Source organism: Pungitius pungitius, chromosome 16 (assembly GCF_949316345.1).
Source record: "Pungitius pungitius chromosome 16, fPunPun2.1, whole genome shotgun sequence".
Taxonomy (NCBI): Eukaryota; Metazoa; Chordata; class Actinopteri; order Perciformes; family Gasterosteidae; genus Pungitius; species Pungitius pungitius.
Window position 1 is genome coordinate 17,965,275 of NC_084915.1, and position 14,938 is coordinate 17,980,212.

Genomic DNA, 14,938 nt, shown 5'->3' on the forward strand with positions numbered 1-14,938 from the left:
TAACCGCCAAAGATCCAAACAGCATTTGCAGGAAGTTCTCTAAATGCCTCAAAATGAGGTCACAAAATGTCATGAGAAAAAAAGTCACTCAATTTATTTTTTAATTGGTCGAAATTGTCAAATGAAATTAGGTTAAAAAAAGGCACAGAAAGAAAGTAAAGAAAAATAGTTTTTTTTTTTTTTTAAGTAAGTAAAAATTCGACAAAATGTGAAAATGAGTTAGTCAAAAAAAATGTCACGGAAAGAAATTAAAGAAAATTTTTTTTTAATGAAAAATAAAAATTTTGGCCAAAAATTGTTTTTGAACAAAAAGTCCAAAACTATTTGGTCAAAAACATTTTGAAGAGCAAAAAATGTTTTGGAAAAAAAATAACGAAGTCCTGGATTTTCATGATTGACATTTACTGAAAATCAAGAAAAGGCCGAATTGTTTTCAGCGGTTCTGTAGAGTAAAAGTTTGAACTTTAATAAAGAAGGAAGGAGATGGAAGGAGCGAGAATGAGAGGAGAGGGGGGTGGTTGGTGGGGGGGGGGGATATCCGGTCTGTGATCATCTTGAGGTTTTGGGATTCCAAAGTCGCTTCGATCTCCGACCGTTTCCCGCAGCCTTTAAAGGGCTGCCAAGCGTTTATTTGTTTAGGATTAATGTAATTACCCCCCCGGTCCCGGTGCTGGGGAGAGATTACGCAGCCTCTGCCCCCCCCCCCCCCCCCCCCCCCATACCCGACCGGCCCAGTGGCTCACACGTATCATATCGCAGCCTGACGGCTAAATCGCCCTCTGACAGATTCTCAGCAGCACATCAGGGGAGAAGGATGTCCTTTGACTTCAATCCTTTACACGGACTGCAATGCTTTCATCTGTAACTTATTCTGGTTGTTTTATTCTTTTTGTTCTAGAAAAATTACAAAAAATAGAAGTCTACAGCGTTTTTGTGCTCCACACATCTGGAACAAAGTCCAGAAGCTTTAAATCCACATTAAAGAGGTCTCTGTCTGCTGCGGCCTTTAATTCTCTAATTTATGCAACTCAGAATTCTGGAATAGAGACGTGTCCCCCCCCCCCCCCTTCAGTCACAGGCGTTCCCACCCTGAGCCTCCAGGGGTCAGCCTCGCTCCCTCTGACCTCCCGGAGGAAGAGGAGCAGAAAGCTGCAGGGGGAACAGAGACAGGCGTCTCATCATTCAGGACTCTATCTGACCTTTGACCTCTGAGCCGCTCGGAATGCTGTGAGAGAAGCACACGGTTCTGCAGGAGATACTGGCGTTTTCGTGTTTCCGTCTCTACTTTCATATGAGACGTTGTCCCCGGGCGAGGAGACACCTGATCCGTGTCTCCGTGTGTCTGAGACGTGAAGCTTTTCACTGCTCTGCTCAAACGAAGCATCACCCAAATTACACCTTAAAATACTCCTCCTCTGCCACTTCCTCCCCCTTCTGTCATTAAAGCGTGTGCGTGTTTGTGTGCACACGCGTGTAGTTTACTCCCGTTTGCCGCTTCCATGCAGATGTTGGTCTGCACACATGTGTGGCCGTGTACTGTGGGGTTGATTCTAAAAAAAACATCTCAATCTGCATGGAAACACACACGCACACACACACACACACACACACACGCACACACACACACACGCACGCACACACACTCCTCAAACCTAAACAAAGATCCATCACAGGAGTCCACATCCTCCTCTGTGCCACATCAGTCCCCTGCTGCGGAAAAACTGATCCCAGAATCCGCTGCTAACTGTCGACTGCAGGACGGGGCGGCGCCCCCCCCCCCCCACCACTAGAAAGAGACCGCTGAGGACGCTCTTAATGGGCCCTGCGAGGCAGACGGAGCGCACTCCTCTCTCTCTGGATCCTCCTCTTCTTGCTCGTCCTTCTTCTCGTGGTCACAGAGGGGCGTGAGTTTGGCTCCAGTGTCGCTCCTCGCCTGGAGGGTCGGTGTGTGTGTGTGTGTGTGTGTGTGTGTGTGTGTGTGTGTGTGTGTGTGGGGGGGGGGGTTGGTCGTCATCAGTCACCGTTACCCTTAAGATGCCCCTTGCTTCAGGATGGACGTAGCCACCCATGTGGGGACTCGCTATGGCTAACTCATTAGCATCACCACAACCCCCCCCCCCCCCCCCACATCCCCTCTTGTGAATCTTTTCCAGCTTGAGTTTAGAAAGTCATCTGTTCTGAGGGCTGCTGTGGCGGCTGGTCCACAGAGGGCAATGGGGCCCCACCTTGAGCAAAAACATAATATAGTAGCATTTTTAAAAATTATATCAAAGATACATTTTACAAGTATTTGTGTATTTGTGTTTTTTAAACATTCATTATGAAATACATTGAGATTTGGGCCTGCCCCTCGCCGCCCCACGCTGCCTCTCATCAGGGCCCCGACGCGCTGTTCTGACCCGAACCCGCTACGAGAGAAGAACTCTGGACCCAGATGAGCCTGAACTCACAAGCAGACACACCTCCACACCTGGGGTGTTAGCTAGCTAGTTAGCTACATGCTAACATGAGGACACACAACCAGTTTTGAGTTGGTCCTCAACACACTGATCGCTGTGTTCATCTCAATATGTACATGTTCTAATAGATTTTATATAAATATATCTATATTGTAATATATTTATTCTTTTATTTAGTATATGATATTTATATTGGAAATTTATAATAGCTACGATATGTATCAGTTATATCATATTCTGAATATTGTTTAATGTGTAGTTATATATTTTCGTTAAAATACTGAATTGTTTGAATTAGATGTCCTTAATTATGTTAAACTGTTGTAATAAATGTTAAATATTTAACTGCAAAATAATAAAGCGTTTGATACCCTATCTTGCGTTTAATTATGGGCTGTTTGGCCACTGCTGAGAAGTGTTTATCCAGAAATGAGCTCCGTTAGTGTGATTTGTGCAGGGAGGACAGGTGTGTCAGCCATGTTACATGTTGTGTTGTCACACGCTACATGCATGTATGGTACAGCAGTCCCTGCAGGGACTTTATCTAAACTTTATCTTCATACTTTTACTCAACTCAAGTTCAACAGGAAAAATGCTGCTTTTAAACTTGATTTGAAACTTCTCGTTACTCTTGTATTCAAAGAACAAAATATGCATCAAGTACTAAAACCTTCTATAACAAGATGAATCTTCTTTCAGTACATTTTGCTGTGCTTGAATCGCACTAAAGTGGTAATGTAATGTAAGGTGTGTGTACGTGTGTGTGTACTGCAGCTTCCATCTCTGAGGGTATCTACTGGTTGTGTATTCACGGTGTTGTTGTCTCCCTGCTGCGATGGTTTAACACACTTTTGTGATGATTGTGATTCTCTGACTTGGACCCAGGAGGCTGGAAGCCATCAGGCCTCACGTGACTCCATGTGCAAACATTGAACGCACCACGCCCCGCGAACACACACACACACACACAACGCACAACTCCTGTGCGTCTTTTTTAAACTCCTCCATTTTGAAAGCTAAAATCAACTCCTTCCCCTGTTAGAAAGGAGGCGGAAGCGTAGACGTCGCCGCGCGTGGGAAACCAGCAGAAGAAGAAGAGCGTTTGTTTCCATCCAGCCGAATAACGTCTGATTTCAATCTGACGACATTCAATCTTTAAATAGAAGACCAAGGCGGGAGGATCTCCTCTCCTCGAGCGTGTTTCAGGCGCTCTGTGGTGAACGGCATGCGTGCCTCCGTCTGCGCATACGCACGCTCCCGTCTCTCTGTGTGTGTCTGTGTGTGTGTGTGTGTGTGTGTGTGTGACTGGTTTGGCTCCACATCAAAGGGCCCTGCGAGTCTCTGCATTAACGAGGCCCTTTGTTCGCTGCCTCCCAGATTACAGCACGTCTCCCCTGCCAGTGTGTGTGTGTGTGTGTGTGTGTGTGGAGGGCACTGTAACCTGTGGACCAAAGGCCAGGGCCCGATCCTCCTCCTCCTCCTCCTCCTCCTCATCATCATCATTCTTAGCTGTCGTAACCAAAATGAAGGCTGCTCCATTTCATTACTTCTGGTCACACGGCTCATTGTTGCTGATTTATTGTCACGTTATCACACACTAACCCTGCATCATGTAATCCTCCCTAATGTATGCACGCCAATTATTGTCATCATCTTATCGTCTGTCTCGTATAAATCTGTTTTCACAGAGCATCCACCCCCCCCGTGAGCTGTGTCCCATCCGGCCTCTCTCTCACTGCTGGATTCCAAACAACAAACAACAACAACGACGACGACGACGACACACTCAGCGGCGGAGTGAAGGACTGAAGAAGAGGAGCCTGCAGCAGACGCCTCACAGAGCTTTCATCAGCTCACGGTTCTCTTCAGTGGAGACACGAGTGGGCTTCCTGGTCCACTGATGTTTTCAAAGCTCTGCTGCTCGCTGTTTGTGTTTGTTGATTTCCCCCCCCCCCCCCCCCCCCCCCTCGTCCCCCCCCCCAAAGCCCTCCAAAGATTTGTGATATCAGCTCATAAATGTTTGATAAGGAGCTAACGAAGAGGTAAAAGGATCAAAAGAGACGGACACATTTAAATCAGCAAACACTCAGCAAACTAGGACTTGAACAGGCCTCATTATCCAGCACTACATTTCAAGTTTTTTTCATGGGGGGGTTGGGGGGGGAGGGGTTGCTGCGCTGGTGTCCTCCGCAGCTCAAAGCAGTTTTCCCAGCTGCAGGTTGAGTGCCTTGCTCAAAGACTCCTTGTTTCATTCAAGTTTCATGGTGAGATCTTCTTACATCTCTGAGCTCCTCTCTGGATGCTGGAGGTTCTACAGACAGAGAGTTCTTAGGTATTATTTTTATTCATTGAGTGATATAAAGACTCTGTAAAGACTGTAGAGGAAAGGAAACCCTAGTTCTAAACCTGGTTTCATGTTTCCACATTAGCATAAAGTACTTTAAACATGATGAACGAGGGGTATTTTTAAACACTGGTCTTGATGCACAACCCCGTCTCTCTTAAACCGCCGGCTGGTGGTCTGCTGGTGATCTTTGACCTCGCTCAGACCCCTCTGATGGCAGCAGAGCCGTGAACCCGAGGGATCGGCCGAGGCTCCTCGCTGCTGGCGGGACGCCGCCTGGAAGGACATGGTTTTGATTGTAGGAAAACTACCAATAAAAAAGCACACAAGTGGTTCCAGTTAAGAGCTGTTCGCTTGGATGTGGCTTAACCCCAATGAAAGGACAAGATTTAATTACTCTGCAGCTTTAATGCGCCTGACGTTTCTTTAGAAAGCGCAGTATATAATCTGTTTTTGGAACCAACTTGGATTCATCTTTGTAAAGAAAAAATGAGAAATAGAATCCAAACATGTTAAAGAAGGAAGGTTTCCTCATGTGGAGCCGTGGAGATGTTTTCAGAAGAAGTCGATGCAGTCACTGTGATGCCTCTTATTGCTTTGTGGACTCTTGCTTTTAATCCTGCAGTTCTTTCTGTATTCTGTCGTCTTTCTTGTAAAACGAAGCCCCACGAGGGGTGGGGGGGGGGGGGGGGGCATAGTGTATGGCATTTTTAGGCAAGCAAAGTTTATTGAACGAACTTTTTGGAGCTGAAGACACATTCTGCAAAGGCAAAAACACTGACTGGAGAACGCCGTGGTAGCAACCTGTCAGTAACAAGGTAGCCCCGCCCTAAAGCATCTCCTGCTTCATGGTCTGTTTGACTCTACAAGGACCATCATTCACTAAATGAACATCATGCTGCATTGAAGAAGACTTGAAACTAGAGACTGAGACCATAAACTCATGTTTACAATGTTTACTGAGGGAATAAATCAAGAGAGAAGTAGAGTAATTTCCTCATTTATATATATATACATAAATGAAATGAACGTAGTCATGACGTCCCGCATTGGTTTGTCGACCGCCATCTTGGATTACGGTTTCGTCATTGTTGTTGTTTTTAAACCAATGAACAGAAGTTTCCATATTTGGAATGTGGAGGGAGGCTGAAGCTTCGCCGGGCTATATGGTCCGTTAGAGACCTGTCAATCATTGTGTAGCCCCGCCCTAAAGCATCCCCTGCTTCATGGTCTGTTTGACTCTAAATGGACCATCATTCACTAAATGAACATCATGCTGCATTGAAGGAGATCGAGACCATAAACTCATGTTTACAATGTTTACTGAGGGAATAAATCAAGAGAGAAGTAGAGTCATTTCCTCATAGACGTCTATGGGAGCAGAGGAGTCGCCCCCTGCTGGTCACTACACAGAAGTAGACTCATTTCCTCATAGACGTCTATGGGAGCAGAGGAGTCGCCCCCTGCTGGTCACTACACAGAAGTAGAGTCATTTCCTCATAGACGTCTATGGGAGCAGAGGAGTCGCCCCCTGCTGGTCACTACACAGAAGTAGAGTCATTTCCTCATAGACGTCTATGGGAGCAGAGGAGTCGCCCCTGCTGGTCACTACACAGAAGTAGAGTCATTTCCTCATAGACGTCTATGGGAGCAGAGGAGTCGCCCCCTGCTGGTCACTACACAGAAGTAGAGTCATTTCCTCATAGACGTCTATGGGAGCAGAGGAGTCGCCCCCTGCTGGTCACTACACAGAAGTAGAGTCATTTCCTCATAGACGTCTATGGGAGCAGAGGAGTCGCCCCCTGCTGGTCACCACATAGAAGTAGAGTCATTTCCTCATAGACGTCTATGGGAGCAGAGGAGTCGCCCCCTGCTGGTCACTACACAGAAGTAGAGTCATTTCCTCATAGACGTCTATGGGAGCAGAGGAGTCGCCCCCTGCTGGTCACTACACAGAAGTAGAGTCATTTCCTCATAGACGTCTATGGGAGCAGAGGAGTCGCCCCCTGCTGGTCACCACATAGAAGTAGAGTCATTTCCTCATAGACGTCTATGGGAGCAGAGGAGTCGCCCCCTGCTGGTCACTACACAGAATGCACCTTTAACTCATGACCCTAAACACATTGGAAACACATTGCAGACTGTTGTGAGTTTCTTTCTGGTTCCATCCAGACAGTTTCTGCCTTCTTTTGTTTCTCTGTGTGGGGGCGGCTTATCTTTTCTATCTGCCTGTGTGTCCTTATTTGGCCTTTCCTGTGTGACGTCACCACCGCCATCAGGGCTTGGGGTAAAAGATGACGCTCGGGATGTGAGTGTGTGTCTGAGTGTGTTTGTGTGTGTGTGTCTGAGTGTGTGACATATACTATAAAGACAGTATTTGTAGGTCAGAGTGCCTCAAAGTATTTGAGAGACGGCGTGCAGAAAGTGTGTGTTTATTTCTGTTTGGAATATCTGTCTGATTCTTGTTTTGTGTGTCTGTGTGTGTGTGTGGGGGGGGGGTCAGACAGTGCGGCCTTAGGCGAACCTGTGGACCCATGTGATGAATGTGCGTAGCACATGCAGATGTCCATGGGAAAATGGGTCCAGATCCGAGCGCGAGCTCACGAGGTGTCGTCTCTGCGGAAAAAAAACAGCTGTCTATATTTAATCAAGGCGAATAAACAAGGAGTTTAAACAACTCATTTATAATTTAGATTTGCATACATTAAAACCGCTCATTTTAATCTTTTTATTAATATGCATCGACGATATTGTATAAATATGCAGCTTTATGTAAATACGGGGCCCATTTTTCTGTTTGTATTTAATTCTGTGTCCCAGCTGTGAATCATCATCTTCATTCAAGGCAACCGACTCAGATTAAGTCAAGTATTAAGTCTCAGCATGGGAGTGGATAAATATTTCTCAATTAAAAACTCAGAAGACCGGCTCCGCTACTGTACCAGCATTAAAAATGCATCGGCAATGGGAGGGCGGGGCGGAGGGGGGGGGCAGAGCTACGAGTTTGATAAGACATGAGAACTTCAAATATACATCTTTGAACTCTGTTTTCCATCTTCTTCCCCTCCTCGAACCAAGCAGCTTTCTGCTGTTTCTGGAGACTGGTACAAGCTGCGGGGGCTGCGGGGGCTGCGGGGGCTGCGGGGGCTGAGGGGGCTGCGGGGGCCGGTCGGAAACACGCGGTGCATCTGTTATTGATGAGCACGCCGAGGTTTTGCAGCGTTTGGTGGTCCCTGACTGACGGGAGTAGAGCTGATTACCAGCTGATGACTAACTGGACGACGACAGAGCGCCGGCCTTCTTAAGGGAGCCCCCCCCCGCCCCCCACCCCCCCGAAAGGTCAACTTTTAAATCCAGAGCTCATGACCGGACACGCGTTTCAGGGGCCGAACCAATCGCAGCGAGGAGGGGGGCGGGGTTTCGTGCACACGCGGGAGCTGATTGGCCGTCTCTTCAGCGAAACAACGCACAACACAAAGCAAAAGTCACGTGCTGCGTTTTTTGCAGTTTATCGCATCACGAGTTTTGGATTCCCTCACGACACCGTCTCAATGTATTCATCAATACTCGTGTGTGTGCTGATGTAATACGCATCAATCGGTGTGAAGAAGCACGTAAATGCAGGAGTTTGTTGTATAATATGCAAATGAAGCTAAAAATAATCCTGGAGAATGTGCGTCCGTGTGAGCAGAACATGCAGATGGAACAGGAACCAACTGGCTCCATATTAGAGGAGATGTCTTCATCACATTATGTTTTAGCTCCTCAAGGTGGATCAAGGCCATTTGGAGCTAATTTGTTTTTTAATCAGTTGAGGCCAAAAAACTACTTTAAATTCTGTGCAAACTTTGCATGAGGGAGGTAGAGTGAAGAGGGAGTGGTTATCGTTTATATCCTCAAACTAGACTTTGAATCTAGGAAAAACTCAATTTAAAAATACCTCCAACTTAAAATAATCAGTAGATTACTTTCTTCCTCTACTGAAGTAAATCAATGGCCCAAAATAAGTTCTTAAATGTCTTTAATGTGAAATGTTACTGAGGTAAAAGTGTGTATATCTTCATTACACTTAATTAATTACCAAAGTACCAAAAGTGCTTTTAGATTATTGTTCAATGCATTTATTTCTAAAAATTACAACAGTTAAGCTCATATACTGTTAGGTATTTATAAATATATATATACATATTTTATTATAATGAGTTTATGCATCCTGTGGACAGATATTGTAAATGAGCACATTGCATAATCGTATAACTTAATTATATGATTAAATTGAAATAAAATAAACTGTATTTAATTAAACTAAACTTAACAAACTAAACTACAACTAACTTGATTAAAAAAAGATAACTGAACTCAACGTAACTTGAAATAATTTAACTAAACTTATGACTGAACTTGACTTAACTGAACCTAACTTAACTTTTTAACTAAATTGTTACTAGAATTAAGGAATAACCCCCATGAATCTATTCCATCTCCCCCCTCAACCCCAAACACACATCTGCACATTCCACCTGCAGCTTCTCTGTCTGCACATCTGCACATCTGCACATCTGCACATCTGTAAACCCCCAAACAACGCAGCCACCGCGTCGGAGCCTCAAGGAGCAAATGTCTCTTTAAGACGCTCGGCATCGCGCACGCGAACCCCCCAACAAGTCATTGGACCTGTCAGTCATCCGGGCGGCGCCCTTTGATCGTGGAGCCTCCGTCTCGAGCTCAAATGAGCTGTTTGCTGTTGTAGGGAAACATTAGCGCGCGACCACGCAGCCAGCCAGAGGGGGGGGGGGACGTCACAGCGCAACTTTTCTCTCAGCGGTACGAGGCGTGGTGGGGGGGGGGGGCGGGGGGGTCCACTCTTCTGAGGACAGTTAACTGAACGGAACTCGCTTCACTCTTTTCTTCATTTACACTTTCTTGTACATATAAACCTCTTCCTCCCTTCTTAAAAAGCGCTCTCTCGCTCGCGCGCGCGGCAGAGGGACGCGGACATGCCTCAGCTGAGCAGCGGCGGCGGGGACGACCTGGGGGCCAACGACGAGATGATCGCCTTCAAGGACGAGGGCGAGCAGGAGGAGAAGATCCCGGAGAACGCCTTCACGGAGCGGGACCTGGCCGACCTCAAGTCCTCCCTGGTCAACGAGTCGGAGACCAGCCAGAGCCCCGGCGCGGCGGTAGGTTGGAGAGGGCGCGCGTGCGTGCGTGTGCGTGCGGGGAGCCTGTTTTTACGGTGGGAATTTAGAAAAAGAACGAAGAAGTCGCCATTCGTGGATACTTTGTAGCCGTTTTGGAGGCGAGGCGGCTACAAAGTGCGGAGAAGCCGCGCTCGTGTGGCGGGTTCTTTTTGTTACTTTCGGGGGAGACACTCTGTGTCCCGTTCGGGGGGGGGGGGGACACTCTGTGTCCCGTTCGGGGGGGGACAGACACTCTGTGTCCCGTTCGGGGGGAGACAGCCTGTGACTCCGTGTCTGTTGTCGGTGTCTTCCAGGCGGTCCGGCGGGGACAGCAGGCCGAGCAGCGGGGCTTCACGGAGAAACACCGGCAGCATCACGACGGAGGTAAGAGGCAGCTTCTTAGGTCGCAGCCCTAAAACACGTGTTTAAACTCCGCAGAGGTGCGTTCAGGTGCTCCTGGCAGAAGATGTTTGTCTCTGCCGTCTCCTGTAAATGTCCATTCTCAAACGGAGTCTTTTTACATTTAAATCAATGCTCACAAGTTACTCTGAACTATCTCCTGCAGCATGAAGAAGCGACTTATAAACTTAACTTACTATTCTTTGTGTCAAACCATAATCTTCTTTCTACTTGTGGGATCGTGCATCTAAAAATTGTATCTGAGCTTCGGCCACTTTTTTTGCTAAAGTGGGGTCAACCAGGCCCTCGGGAGCTTTATTATTATTTCTCTTAAGGTTCACCGCCCATAAAGATCCCTTTTTAACCCTCCATTAAGGCCCTCGAGATCACACACTTTGTGCAAAAATCTTCCTCAAATGCCGATTTGTTTTTGTGGTTTGAGATCAATGAAGAAACAAATCACCCCCAAAACATTCTGAGGGGCTCCTCGGCTTCTTTCGTTTTCGGTCACCTCAGCGCCGGGTTTATGAGAAGTTTTGGCCCCTCAGAAAGTTGTGTGTGTCGTATGACCCCCGCCCCCACAGGGGAGGGGGGGGGGGGGGGGGGGGCTAATAAGGACGGTTGGTGGGATCTAAATTAACACATACAGGAGTTCACGCCTCTCGGGCGAGGTGATGCTTGTCACGCTTTTGTCTGGAGATTTGAGCTCACAACATGAAGTCACCTCAGCTCTGAGCTCGCTTTCCTTCGCATGTTATCGCAGTGTTTTGAGAGTAAGTAGCAGTGTTGTTATTTTATTCACTTTATTCATTGTTTATTTCCAAGCTACATTTTATATCTCAGATTTAAACTGTCCCCACGCCGGCCAAATGACTCGACCTCCTGCAAACCGTGACCTCTGCCCTCGGTGCCCCCCCCCCCCCCCCCTGACTGTGTGACTTGTTGTTCCTCAGTGTCCAAGCAGCAGGATGGAGGCATGTACAAGACGGCGTACCAGGGGTATCCGTTCCTCATGCTGCCGGACCCCTACCACCCCAACAGCTCCGTGTCTCCATCCGTGAGTGCATCTCTCTCCTCCTACACCCCCCGCCCCCTCACTGCCCCCCTGCTGCTGGTTGTACGGTGGCCCAGGACGCTGTGAGGTCTCCGTGTCCTCTGCGTCCAAACTGAGACGCAGACTCGGCTGGTTTTTATTTTTGGGGTCTGAAGCGAACAGATCCTCAGTGTTTTTGTGCTGGTTTTGGATCAGTCATGAAGCCTCTTGGGGGGTTTCTGCATGTGTTTTGCATCTGGTGATTTGTGATTTTCCACTTTAATCAGTGGGGATTTTTTTTAAGGTGTTTTTTTATTTTGTTTTAAATCATTGAGACATTTTTTGTTTTTAACGGGTCCTTCGTGGGTAAATGGTCTTTGATTTGAAAGTAGATTCAAACCACATTTCCTCTTTTTAATACTTTCATATATATATATATATATTTATGCAGTTTTTCATGTTTCCACGTGAGAGTCGACTCGGTGACGTCATCGTCACAAACTCTGATTTACTGTCCAACTGCTGTGTTTCCGTCCCGGCGAAGCGGGAAAAGAAGCTTGTTGGAACGTGATCGATGATGTCACAGCGACGTCACGCCTTCCTGCCGTTAAAAACTGCTAAAAACAAACATGAGAAAGACCCGCGGAGGGTATCGAGCGAGCGGCGCCTCTCATCCGGCCAGAAAGAACCCGCAAGCCGGACCTGTGGATACAGAAGGGCTGATGCTTCTATTATTCATACATGTCTTATATGATGTGTTACAACATGGAATAAGTGTTGACGTCTTGTGCACCTACTCCTCATCTCCTCACCGATGATTATTCATCACTATTATATGTATATGTGTAGATATATAGATATATATATACATATTATACTATTCATTAATAAATCATTTAAAGAATCTCAAGCAGAACCCCATCAGCGACATATTGAACATATTCTTCATGTTTATCAAAAACATGGCTACATTTGATTATTTCTTACCCCCGGAGTCCCACCCGCGTGTTGTTGTTGGGGGGGGGGGGGGATAAAGAGCACTTTCTTTCCCTGTGTGTCTCGGGGACTCCACACAATGCTCACTTGTTGCTGCTCTCCTTGTAATTAGCCGCCGGTTGCGAGGCGGCGGCGGCGTATCGGGCCCCCGTCTACCTGCCACTTGAAAGGCTGAGCATAGTGGTTTAGAGGGGGGGGGGGTTATGATTATGGATATGGACGGATCGGAAACTACAGGTCTGGGAGTCGTGTGTTGTCTTGGTGTTGTGGTGTTAATGTAACTCAAGTCTCTTCTCCGTGTGTGTGTGTGTGTGTGTGTGTGGGGGGGGGGGGCGGGGGGGGGGGGCTTTTAATCTGTTCCGTGGTAATAATATTTTTAAGAAATCATTTAGTTTTTGAAATAGAATCAATAGCATTTTCCTTTTTTTTCTCACGAAATCGCTGTCTGTGAAAATTCGATTTAAGCGTGAATTGTATCTAGAGAATTGAATAGATCTTCTAAAGCTAATAATAATAAAAGCTCACATTGTCTCATGCACCCTGGAATAAAGATGTATATTCTATTGATTTGAGGAAGGAAGTATTCATGCAGAGATTGTGTTCCGTCTGCGCTGAAATAATGAATCTGTAAGAATTTATTTTTCATTTTTAAAGTTTAGCACAACAAACAGCTTCTGTCCACACAAGACTCTGCTTTAGATCTTTAGATCAATCAATTGAAATGGACGAAGCGAGACAGCTGGAGATGTCATTTTATTATTTAAATAATCTGTAGGTGAATTAACAGTGAAAGAATAAAGCTGCAGCTCTTTTATTGTGAATCCAACAACTAAAACTGCACAAAAACATCGAACTCTTGGTCAGATGATCTAATGTTTATTATTATACGACTTATAGATCCACTCTGATCTCCTAAAAAGGATGTTATTAGCATTATTAGAGTATTAGAGTCATTTCTTAGTAGATGACGGACTGATCAGTTGATCCATGTGACAGAAATGGTGCTTATGAAGAGAGCCGCACCGGCATTTAATAATGTGAAGATGATAACATGCTGGTCATAGCCTCGCTTCATGGAAACCAAGGAAATTAAACTGGGGGAGGGAGGGGGGGGGGGGTTTGGGGGGGGCTGCGTCTCACAGAACCGGCGCCAAAAACCAGAAGAAACGCGGCCGATGAAGCTTTTTATTCTGAAGAGATTAGCATGTGATTTAAAAGGCTCGTCTGAAAGAGGCAGGAAAACAAATGGTATTATTCTGGTGTTAATGTTAACACCTCGAGTTTAACAAGAAGCTTCTAATCTCCGCTGCTGCAAAGTCCCCCCCCCCCTCACCCCATTCAGCGATAATACCCCTATTACAGCATTTCAGGGTCCCATTGACGTAGATATCAGAGGCCGAGCTTTGTCTGCACCACGCTGTGCACGTTGACACTGTGCACGTTGACACTGTGCACGTTGCTGCTGTGCGCTGTTTGAGTCCATCACACTTTAAGCTGTGTGTGTCTGTGTGTGTTTGGCATGTTTTCTCCTCAACTTTTTGCTGCAGCGTTGTGTTTGTACTTTGCGTTCATGGTGTGTTTTGTGTGCTGCTGTGACCTGTGTGTGTTACTGTGATTGTGTGTGTGTGTGTGTAGTGCTGTGGATCAACAGCTTCCTGTTCCAGGGATCATGAGTTTTTTGTCGTCTCGAGGAGTCAAAGCCCAGCCGAGGTCATTCTCTCCTCTCTTTGGCTCCGCCCCCCTATGCAGAGTCTCCGCCCCCCTCAGGGAGCCAGGTGATGCGTACCTCATGTGTAGTTACAGACGCGATGGTCAGAGAGTGAATGGAAGAAGGGGGGTTGTGTGTCGACATGTACATGTATGTACTCTTTTATTGTGAAGGGCCTTCAGCAGCTGTTTACCGGCCTCGTGTGGTTTGGGACGGGGATTTCCTGCTGAGTGACGGCTTTGACATCTGGGAATTGAAGGGGTTGGGGGGGGGGGGGGGGGGTCATTTATTTCGTCATCTCTGAAGTGTCTCTGGTTTCATTTTGTCCCCTCACAAACTTTAGTGCGCTGTAAGAGCAGATTGACAACACAATCCAGCAGCTTGTTTTTTATCATCATTAGATGGGGGGGGGGATTTAAAGCTTGCCGTCTTTTAAGCCCCCTCCTCTTCCTCGTAGCCATTCATAAATCAGCTGCTGTTGCTATCAAGGCCCCCCCCCAATCCTCTGTCTTTTTCCCCTCCCCCCTCGTATCTCCCAAATAACACAAAGTCGATCCTCCTGAGATCAATGGAGCCGCGAGGAGTCTCGAGGATCTTTCCTCTTCCTTGTTTCCTTTTGTGCCGCGGTGCTGAGGGGGGGTTGTTCAGTCAGCCCCTAGTCTCTGGGTAAACAATGGCAGCAACGCAGGCCGAGGCCTCCTTAATCCCCCCCCCACAGAGACCCAGAGGCCTCCCTGCCTCTGACTGGCTACGATAAGGCCGCTCGCAGTTAAGAGGCCTTGAAGAAAAGCAGCTTTCACCAGAAGGAAACCCACCGAA

General features: G+C 46.9%; 1 protein-coding gene across 11 annotated transcripts in view; it reads left to right on the forward strand.

Annotated features, from left to right (window-relative positions):
* The first annotated feature begins 9,515 nt into the window (after positions 1-9,515).
* tcf7 (transcription factor 7) overlaps positions 9,516-14,938 on the forward strand; it is a 38,952-nt gene continuing 33,529 nt past the window's right edge. For 10 of the 11 annotated variants that reach the window (XM_037467846.2, XM_037467848.2, XM_037467849.2 and 7 more), the window contains exons 1-3: positions 9,661-9,983; positions 10,298-10,367; positions 11,336-11,439. In XM_037467846.2, coding sequence (XP_037323743.1) covers positions 9,801-9,983; positions 10,298-10,367; positions 11,336-11,439 — 357 coding nt within the window. In that variant the 5' untranslated portion in view covers positions 9,661-9,800. Of the gene's footprint in view, positions 9,628-9,660; positions 9,984-10,297; positions 10,368-11,335; positions 11,440-14,938 lie in introns of those variants that run through there. The other variant, XM_037467845.2, reaches the window with a different exon arrangement.